An 11,120-nucleotide genomic window follows, 5' to 3' on the forward strand; every position below is an offset into this window, starting at 1 on the left:
AATATACTGCGTTTTAGAATACTATTTATTTTAAAAGTCTCAGCTTTGTCTTCCAAATTATACTGTAATTTAACTTTCTGGAAGCTTGTTGTGTGCTTCCACTTTGAAAAAGTTACAGCAATAACAAGTCTAATGCAGAAGTAATTAGAAAATACAGCTGATCCTCATTATTCATGGATTCTATATTGGCAAATATGCCTACTTGCTAACGTGTATTTCTAACTCCAAAATCAATACTCAGGAAACTTTGGCTGTCATTTGTGGCCATGTGTAATAGAGCACTGAAAAATCTGAGTTGCCTGACTTGCACATTTCCTGCTGTGGCAGAACAAGGCTATGCTCTGCCTTTTTGTTTAGCTCTCATACTGTAAATAAGTGTCGTTTTCATGGTCTATTTAGGACCACATTTTTCAGATTTCTGTGCTTTTTCTTGGTGACTTTGCTGTTTAAAATGGCTGCAAGCATAGTGTGGTGCGCTGTCTAGTGTTCCTAAGTGCAAGAAAGTTGTGATATGTTTCACACAGAAAATCTGTGTGTTAGATACTAATTTCATTCAGACATGCATTACGCTGTTGGCTGTGAGTTCAACGTTAACGAATCAACAAAATATATTAAATAAGGTGTCATTAAACAGGAACACATATAAAACTAGGTTATGTATTAACTGGTTGATGAAAATGAGACCAAACCAAAGGCTCACATTTCCCCTGGGAGCAATGGTTTAGTATTCACTAATTCAATGTTCTTGGCAACTTTATGGAACACAAATACCTCAAATAAGAAAACAGACTGTACAAATAAGCAATAACTAATTAATTAAAATCAATAAAAAATCTTACCACTCAGACATAACTACAGGATCTTCATTTCCCAGTATTCATTACATAACTCCCTATGGTTACAAGGTTGCATAAGGAAAAAAGTTCTCGTAACACTAAAATATTCACTCACGTACTACCCTTTATACTTCCATAATTAACAACAGCATGTATTTCTACTACAATTATAAGGATGCAGGATTTTATGAAAGTGATATTGGAGAACTTTGGAACCCATTACTGATAGCTGAGGATCTAGCAGAAGTCCTGCCAGTTAACAACCAAAACATTTTTTATAACAGGAACTGCAAAAGAGGATGATATGAATGTCAAAGGTTGATAACAGCCCCTAAGAAAACTGATAAATCTCTACTTTTTTTCAATATATCCAAAACCAAAATAAAAGATGATATACAATATTGCCATGTAATTTTGTTGGTATTATGACAAAAATTATAGTACAGAAACCAAATCAACACTATTCTTTGTTCATTCTAAGACTCAGCTATCCCTTACGATTTTAAGCTTTGTTTTTTAAGATTGTGTCCCAAATCAAATTTTTTACTTTTTACAAAAAACTTTTGGTACCTGTGTTAAATGGATTCGTTTTGCTTAGATTCACCGGGATTCACTATCTTTGGGTAACCAGGATTTCCTATATTGTTAATATTTTATTACACATCCTCTCCAGTTTCCCACATGCAAACAAAATGCATAAAATATATAAATATATACTCTTTTCTCACTAAACATAATATTTTATTATGTTTTTTCGCTCACAGAATCTAATTTTCTTGGAAGAGAGCTGTCTCAAGCTTTTCTTATATCCTACCTGGTGCTTAAGCATAGTGCTGGAGCACAGGAGAATGTCAATAAATGGTTATTGATCAAGTGAAGACTTCCCTTCCAGGCCACTCATTTCTATGACCTGAAACTTGCTCCAAACTATTGGAAGGAATAAATTCCATCTCACTACCTACATCTTGAAGTCTGGGTTATGATTGGGCTATTCTGTTTTTAATTACCATGTACATAGCCATCAGCTCCAGAGATATAATTACTTTTCCTATTGAACATAAAAAAAAAAAAACCCAGCACACTGACCACGATAGTTGACAATAACGTACTATTAAAACATTTTCGGGCGCCTGGGTGGCTCAGTTGGTTAGGCGACTGCCTTCGGCTCAGGTCATGATCCTGGAGTCCCGGGATCGAGTCCCGCATCGGGCTCCCTGCTCGGCAGGGAGTCTGCTTCTCCCTCTGACCCTCCTCCCTCTCATGCTCTCTGTCTCAAATAAATAAATAAAATCTTTAAAAAAAAAAAAAAAAAAAAACATTTTCAATTTTCTTCCACTATTTTATGAAAATAGCAACAGGCTTATCTTTCAGCTTAAAAAAACTAATAAACTCAGTCTCTTTCAAGTACAAGTTAAAAGTTTCCCTTGTTTTTAGTTGCTTTGAAAGCATCACTAAAAGATACAAAGCATTTTCATAATAAACTAGAAGCCATGGCTACAGACATGGAAGACTGTACAGATCTAGATTCTTGATCAATTTGTACGTACCCATCTTATTGTCAATGCTTCCCATCTTCGTCTTAGACCCAGTCTAAGGTTAAGAACCTTATTAGGAGCTCGAGTACTTGTTGATTTGATGACAGTATGCACTGTAGGTCAATTTCTATTTTATGTATGAACCCAATAAGCAGAAACCAGATCTAATTCAGTCCTAGGACTAGGCTTCGGCACATTTTTAAAGCTCTACAAATGAGCATCATTCAGACATGTCCTCAGTGACCCAAAGAGAAAAATGATTTATCTCTATTTTACAAAGGAATAAAACCTGCCTGGACTTCTAATGAAGCCAAAGCCAAACCAGTAGCCAGTTTTTCTGATTGTCCCATCATATCAGACAACTCCATCTCACATGGGATGTTAGTTCTCAGGTAGAGGAAAGTCATTGCATATGTCACATTCAAAAAGATTGAACAAAGAGAGTTAAAAAGGATGTAAGAACTATTTGTCACAAATATCACTGTCGAAAAGATGCTAACTTATTCAGCAAGCATTTACTGACCACTTGCTACCAGTACAGTAATAAACTAGGTACTAAATGATTTTCCAAGCAGGGAAAGACAAAGCAGAGAATGTGTGAGGTGGGGTGGGGAGGGAGAGAGAAAGAGAGAGAGAGAGATGTTTTAGAGATTAATTTTGGAAGGTTGCCTTTCCTATCCAGGTTATTATAAATGCCTATAACACTAAATGTACTATGTCCTACATCCTAAAGCAAGGGGTGGGGAGAAATCTGGCAAAAGAATGGTTTTCCATTTTTAGACTTATTTAAAACATATTTATTTTCAATATTTTTGAGGTTCACATTCCACTCCAGGAAATTAAGGTCACCAGATAATCTTAGTTCCATCTAAAAAAAATTAAAATTAAAAAATAAAGCTCCTTTACTTCACCTCTTCCTCCAGCTCCTGCCCTCATTCTCTCTCTCTCTCTCCTTCAGTCAAACTTCTTGAAAGAGTGTCTATACTCACCATCCCCATTTCCTCACCTTCCATCACTCCTCAAATCAATGCAATATGGCTTCAGTCACTATGAAACTGCTCCTGCCAAGGTCAACAATAATCTACATGTCAGTAAATGCAAAAGATAACTCACAGTCTTTATCTTGCTTGACCTCTCACTGGTAGTGACACAGCTGACCACTCCCTCCTAGAAACAGTCTTCTTTGCACTTCTGTGGGACTGCACTGTCCTGACTTTCCATCTACCCATTTGATCTTTCTTCTCTTGGTTCCCCCTAGATACTGAGATTCTGCAGGGCTAGGCTCAATGTCCTTTAAACTCTATCCTTACTCTACACACACTCCTCAGGAGACCTCATCTATTTCTGTGCCCCAAATACCATTTTTATGCTAATGACTCACAAGTCTGTCATGTCTCCGAGATCTCACTTCTAGACTCCAGACCTGTATCTAACTTCCATTTGAACATCTCCATTTGGAATCATGCGGCTCAAGGATCTCAAACTCAGTAGGTCTAAAACTAAACTCATCCTTTCACATTGTTCCCAAACCTGTTCTTCCTCCTCTTCCAACTTTTCCTTTTTTATTAGTAAATGGGATCACCCCCTACCTGGCAAGTCTACTCCAGAAACTCAGGAATCATCCTTGACACCTCCCTCTCCACTACTACTCAATCTCCAATTAGATTCTAGTGCACAAATATTTCTCCAGTCTTTCCACTTCTCTCCATCTCCACTATCACCATCCATCCAAGTCCAAGCCACTATTACTATTATCTCTTGCCTGGATTATTCTATTAAGTATTCTCTCTAAATCACCCTTGCTCTTCTCAATTCCACTCTCCAGACAGCAAACACAATGAGTTTTCAAAAATGCCAATTTGTCACATTCGACTATATAAAATCATTTGATGGCTTCCTCCTGCCCGAAAGTCCTCATTGGCCCTCCCTGATCTGGTTTGTGTCTACCATTCTCACCTTGAGCTTTCAGTAAGCCTTACTTTGAATGCTATCTGGTTAATTCCTACTCATTCTTCAGGTTTCACTTAATATCACTTACAAAGGGAGGCCTCTTCAATTAGGTTACAGCTCTCAGCTACATCCAATCACTTAAAAAATATTTGTTCTTCACCTACTACATGCTAGACCCCTGAGCAAGGCACTGTAAATACAATGGTGAGTTTAAAACCAGAAAACAAACAAACAAACAAAATCCCTCGCCTTTTCCCATTCCTCATGGAACAATCTAGTCATATTGTGTATTTTATAATCCCACAGCACCCTGTACTCCTCTTACTTATTAAATGTCTTGTTCTTCCCATTGAGACAAGTCAATGAGGGCAAGTGCCATGTCTTATTTTCTTCACCATTTCATCTCTGGTACTAAACTAAGCACAGCACTTGGCACATAGTTGCTACTCAGTAACTACTTGAATATTAAATGACTAAAAATTCTAATCCAAGGTAACAGCTTTACCTTGGATTTGAGAATAAAAGGATAAATAAAGTCACAATTTATGAAAAAAAGGCTAGTATGCACTTTACCTAGCCAGTCCTTTAAACACACAGAAAAGTTAATTCTTCAAAAAGACACATTCCATTATATTACCAATGCTTTATTCTGAAAACTAGCAATTAAATGGAAGAATATTAAGCACTTATCCTATCTTTCCTATACCAACTGTATTTCCAATTAAATAGTCCTAGTTCATGAAAGTTTTTCTTTACAGAATTCCATATAGTAAATGTAAAAGAAATGGTAGGAAAAAATCACCATGTAATAACCTTCAATGAAGAACTAATTTACTTAGGCAAAGACTATCAGTGGATGAATCGCCAGATGAGGCAAAATTGATGGAAAGCTTTACAATGGAGGGACCAGACGGTAAACCCCTGATCAATCTTGGCTCCACTAATAGTGGGACAACCAGGCACTGTATGTCTCCTGATGGGATGCAAATGAAATACATAGCACCACCCTGGTTATGAAGTACACTTGCCAAAAGAGAGGTGAACTTAAATCTAAGCTTTCAGAGTTTACCAGAAATGTGAAAGAGAGTAGAACAGGTCAAATGATAAGAAACCAAGAGAAAGCAGACAAATCCAGAATGTGGGACATTCTATAGAACAACGGAAATAGATTTCTCAAGTTCAATGGCATGGGGTAGAAAAAGAGAATAGGAGAGACTAATCTGTATGAGGAGTTCTCAACTGAGGGTGATTTTAACCCCCAAGGGATATTTGGCAATGTCTGGAAACATTTTTGTTTCCCACTGGAGGTTGCTACCAAAATCTAGTAGTTACTGGTCAGAGATGCTGCTAAACATCCTACAATGCACAGGACTGTCTTCCACAACAAAGAATGATCCTGCTTCACAATGTCTGTATTGGATCCTGATCTGAATAAACCATCAAAACATGACTGAGTCCACTGGGGAATTTTAATATGGATGCTATCAAGGAATTATTTTTAATTCCAATTAGTATGATGAGACAATAGGGGAATTCTGAATGGGTCAGGTATTAGATGATACAAAGAAACTGTTGTTACTTTTTGTAGATGTTATAATGTATTTACCTAAGAAAAGGTCCATTTTTTTAAAAAGATGACTAAAATTGTAGAGATGAAATGACATGAGATCTAAGATTTGCTTTAAAATATTTCAGAAGCAATAAAAAAAAAGGCATAGGTGAAGTAAACATGATAAAATTTTGACAGTTGTTGAATCTGAATGATGGGTTTAAAGTAGAAGCCATACCATTTTCTCTACTTTTGTGTGTGTTTATAATCTTTTGCCATAAAAATTTGTAATGACATATTCCAAAAATAAAATATGAACCAAAGAATAATAAATTTGCAGAAGGGTTCATTGTCAGAGATTGGCACTGGTATGAAGAAAACCTGTGTGATCTAATAAGCCAAAGTATCCTAAGTCTAGAACATGACCACTCTTGTAGCTTATTCAACAAATCTCTGTGGAGAGCCTACAATTTGCAAGGCACTGTCCTAGGTGCTACAGAGGATAAGAAGATGAATGAGATGGTCCCTGTCTGCAAGGGACTTAAAATCTGAAAAACAGAACCAACCAGATAGGTGAGCTCAGGGATGGCTTCACAGAGACCCTGATATTTGAGATGTACCTTGAAGAGAGGGTTGAGAGAGTTGGGATGAATTCTAGACAGAGGTAAGAAAGCCTAAACAAGCTTACAAGGCCCTTTTGGTCTGGCCCCCACACTTCTCAAGCCTCACCTTCCACTCTTTTTTTCTGGCTCTCACCAAAGAATTGGAGGCAATGAATACTCAAAGTACTGAAAGAAGTTCAATACAGACAAGGGTGCAAAGGCAGAAAAGCAAAACCAGCAAACCAGTGTTCATGTATTTGTATTAAAGACGGGTCTGGTTCCTCCTCCCCTCCCTCCAAAAACAATTCATTTGTCTCTCAAAAGGCCAGAAAAAGTCTAGTAGAGAGGAGGATATGGATGTTATACTTTGGCTTGGACTAACTCCGAGAGTGACAACAAAAGCACTGGGAATTTCAGAATGGGTTGGGAATGGGGACAGAAATTTCATCTCTATAATAGAGGCATCTGGGGGAAATAACCTGGTGGTGTAAGCCAACAGAATCCCTTATTCTCCTATTGTACTCCAGCATCACAAGTGTTTTCTCCTGATGATGTGCCAAGCACAACATCTTCCTTAAAACAACTTGCTTGTGTTCTTAATTTCTAATGACAAACCATTAGAGTACCACATCCCTATCTTTTGGAAATCTTTTATATGTAAATCTGAGCTTGTAGACTAAAACTCTCTTTTCATTAGGGAATCTAAGGTAGATTAGTAATTGCTAAAAGTGTCTATTTTAAGAAATCATAACAAGTTATTTATTCCACTTTAGTTCTATCTTTTTTCTTAAGGGAGGAATTCATTTGTTACTGCTATCCTATCCATCTTTGCTCTGTAGGAAACATCACTTAAAACAGAAGTTTAGAGGAATGGCTCTCTCATGAAGCAAGACATACCACTAACTTTATTTCACCTTGGCCAAATTCCAAGGCAGTTACTCTGGAGTGAATGGTAACAATGCAATGCAGCAAACTGGTTATGTCTTAAAACTTTCTTTAAGTGATGTGAGAAAAGGACGTATGGATCCACTCCTTAAAATAACCAAGAGACTCCCAAAAGGGTCAAAGGTGAAAAGACTTCCTATGTACCTCATATGTATCTATATGCATAATTAGGATGCTCCTGATAAGAACAAGATTTCCATTCCTCATTTGCTAACACTTAGGGAATTCACGAAGCTGACAGCTATCAGTGGCCCCTAAATAACTTTTTAAAGAAGCTAACTGGTCATAAGGTTTGTATATATTTCAAGTATCAGCCGTTTGGGAAACTTCTTTTTTATGCTGCCTCTCAAATGGAAATTTGAGTTTAAAATAGAATTTTAAAAAAACAAAGCGCTTTGCAAAAGCAACAAAATCTAGGAGGTCGGTCAAAGGGAACCAAAGAATATATCTGATTAGTAACTCTCCAGCCACCCCACTACTCTGTGGCGTTCAGAAACATCTTCAAACACTGTTCTTTTAATAATCCACATTTAGCTACTTGAAAAGCTACGATGTCAGACTTCTGACTCTTAAGGAATCCTTTGGAGTGTAAATTAGCTACTCATTGTGTTGGAATTAGCCTAAGCACGGGTTAAAGCCCTGAGGCCTGCTCACTTAGGGCCCTCTAGGTGAAAGATGAGGCTCAGGCTGATGCGTTCTTACCTGTGGAGTCATTGTTGAGGGATCTGGCTCCGGGGCAGCTTGCTGTTCAGCACTCTTGTTCTTGGCCCCACTCTCCAAAGGCTCTTGCTGGACAGTTGTCTTATTCCCAGAAGGGGCGGACGGTGGTGGTGGAGCTAGTAGTTGGGATTTAGAATGGCCCTGGGAGGGGCGGGAAGGAGATGCCTGAGAAGGGGGCAAGTAGGACTGGGAATGGCTCAAATAGGATTGCGAGGAGGAAGAAGAGGAAGAATAAGAAGGGGTGGGCGCCAGATAGGATTGGGAAGGTGGGGACTGAGAAGGGGACGGCTGAGCGGGAGGCAGGTACGGCTGAGACGAGGCCGGGGGGTAGTACGAGGGTGGCGGCTGAGGTGGGGGCATGTAAGACTGAGACGGGGGCATATAGGACCCCGGCGGTACAGGGGGAGATTCAGGGGGGGAATCCAGCTCCATGGGAACCAAACCAGGAGACCCATCTCGTTGGTGGTGGAGCATCTGGTGTTTGTACTGCTGCTGCTTCTGATAGCTGAGGGCCGGCCCAGGTGGCGGGGGCATCGGTGGCGGCGGTGGCTGCCAGTCCCCGTAGCCGCCCCCCGGCATCACCGGCGGGGGCGGCAGGGGGGGTGGAGGAAGGTGATGGGGCTGGAGCACGCACTGCATTTGCTTCTGGTGCATCTGCTGCAGCTGCTGGAGCTGCGCCAGGTGCTGCTCGCGGAAGCTCATGAAGCCCGAGGAGGAGGGGGCCGCGGGAGTCGTCGAGCTCGAGTACCCGGGCCCCGGCGAGGCCTCAGGAAGCGCCACCGGCGGTGGCGGCGGCGGGACCGGCGGCGGCGGATAGTGGCTGCTCCCGCCATACCGGCCCCAGTTCGGGTACATATCGTTGAAGGCGGCGCAGGGCTCGTCCCGGCGCCGTTACTCGTCGCAACCGACCTCCAGGAGCTGCGGCGGCGACGGCGACAGCCGGAACTCGCGGCGCCTACAGGCCCCGGAGCGTGTAAACGGAGCGCGCCACTGCGCCGGCGCTACCGACCTGGGCCCGCGACCGGGAAGGCGGGGACGGCACTGGAGCGACTACGCCTGCGCAGTAGCCACCGAGAGGAGAACAAAGGCGAGATAGAGCGACCCTTTGCTTGGTGACTCTCGGTTGCCATCTTCCTTCAGGTTTGGATAATGGACGTGCGAGTAGAATGTTCTCATAGAACCGAGGAACCATAGAGTCTCACAGCCGAAAGGGGTGGTAGAGATCCTATCGTTCCACGGGTTCGTTTTTGAATGAAAAAAAAAAAAAAAAAAGATTCCATTCACAATAGCAACAATCTCAACAACAACAAAAAAGCCATGAAACAAGTAGGAATAACTCTAATAAGAAATATGTATAATTCATATGAAGGAAACTACAGAACCATACAGAATCATATCCGAGGGGAATAAATTAGACTTGAAATAATGGAGAGGCTTACCATGATCCTGAATGAAAAGGGAAAAATTGTAGAGATGTCAGTTCTTCTCAAATTAAATGAATAGATTTAATTCAATTCTAACAAAAATCCAATTGGGAACAAATCTGTGAAGAATAGAAACATTCTGAAGACAGAATGTAAGACTACACCAATTCCTGCAGGTATATGAAAGGTAACATCTGCAGTTATTGTAAAAAGTGAGAGATGGAATTCTTTAGAATAACTAAATGCATAAAAATTCATGTTGGAGAATCTCAGTCAAAGCAAAGATAGCAAAAACCAGATTAAAAGATTGTTTGGAGAGGGTGACCTAGAAAGTAATCCAATCTGTCAACATAATACTCAACTTTGGCTTGAGTGAATCACTGAAAAACAAGGCTGATACACACTGAATTCTGGAAAGAAAAAAAAAAACTATCTAACTCTGAGAATATTAAGTGTGTCAGTGTGTCAGTTGTGCACCACTTAAAGATCTGACCTTCCTTCCGTCTTAGCAACCCAGATCTTCACCTCTCTTAGGAGGTAGATGTGAGTGGAAAGTGGGGCATCTAAGTATCTTTCAGAAGAGTTTTCATTCTCAAATAGGAATTTAGCTGCATTTCTCTTAGTTTTTTATTGAAGTATAACATATATACATAAAATTAAACATCATAAATGTACAGGTTAGTGAATTTTCACAAACCAATCACCCTGTGTAACTAGCACCCTGGTCAAGAAACAGAACATTAGGGCCGGGTCAGATGCCTGCCTGCCCTTGTGCCCCTTCTTTTCCCTAAAAGAGAAAAGGAAAAGAAAAAGAAAAGAAACAGGACATTGTCCAACTCATAAATCCCACTTACTTGCAATTTTAATATTTTCTATTGAAATTCTTTTGAAAATATTAAAAATACATGTAATTTACTATAGTAATAGCCTAAAGGAGACTATGAGATGATCATCTCATTAGATGAAGAAAAAGAATATGATAAATTTCAACGACCATTCATGATTTTTTAAAAATCTTAGCAAACCAGAAATAAAAGGGAACATCCTAATCTTGCAGAGTATTTATTTTTAAAAAATACAGCAAACATCACACTTAATTGTGAAAAGTTGAAAGTTTTCCCACTGGGATCAACAACAGATGTTCACTACCATCACATCTGTTATGGATTGAATTGTGCCTCACCCCCCTCCCCCAAATGTTTAAGTCCTAATCCCCAATACCTCAGAATGTGACTTTCTCTAGAAATAAGGTTGTTGCAGATCTAATTAGTTAAGATAAGATCATATTGTAATAGGGTCAATCTAATATGATTAGTGTCCTTATAAAAAGATGGCCATGTGAAGACACAGACACACAGAGAGAATGCCCATGTGTTGCTGAAAGCCGAGATTGGAGTTATGCAGCTGCAAGCTAAAGAGTGGAACAAATGGAATTCTCATACACTGATGGTGAAAGTGTAAATTAGGACGACCATTCTGAAATACTATTTGGCAGTATCTACTAAAGCTGAACAGACCCATAGCCTATGACCCAGGAATCCCACTTCTAGGCATATAAT

The 11,120-nt window shown here is 39.8% G+C and overlaps 1 protein-coding gene across 4 annotated transcripts in view; it reads right to left on the reverse strand.

Annotated features, from left to right (window-relative positions):
- The window catches only part of YLPM1 (YLP motif containing 1), a 76,451-nt gene extending 67,310 nt beyond the window's left edge, over positions 1-9,141 (reverse strand). Inside the window, exon 1 of one of the 4 annotated variants that reach the window (XR_004676999.1) lies at positions 8,120-9,140. Coding sequence is in view for 2 of the 4 variants with exons in the window: in XM_034992614.1 (XP_034848505.1) it covers positions 8,120-8,992 (873 nt within the window). In the remaining 2 variants the exon portion in view is untranslated. Of the gene's footprint in view, positions 1-3,377; positions 3,583-8,119 lie in introns of those variants that run through there. The other 3 variants (XM_034992614.1, XM_034992613.1, XM_034992615.1) reach the window with 3 other exon arrangements.
- Positions 9,142-11,120: the final 1,979 nt, after the last annotated feature.

This window comes from Mirounga leonina, unplaced genomic scaffold (assembly GCF_011800145.1).
Source record: "Mirounga leonina isolate KUSES-001 unplaced genomic scaffold, KU_Mleo_1.0 Mir_82, whole genome shotgun sequence".
Classification (NCBI taxonomy): Eukaryota; Metazoa; Chordata; class Mammalia; order Carnivora; family Phocidae; genus Mirounga; species Mirounga leonina.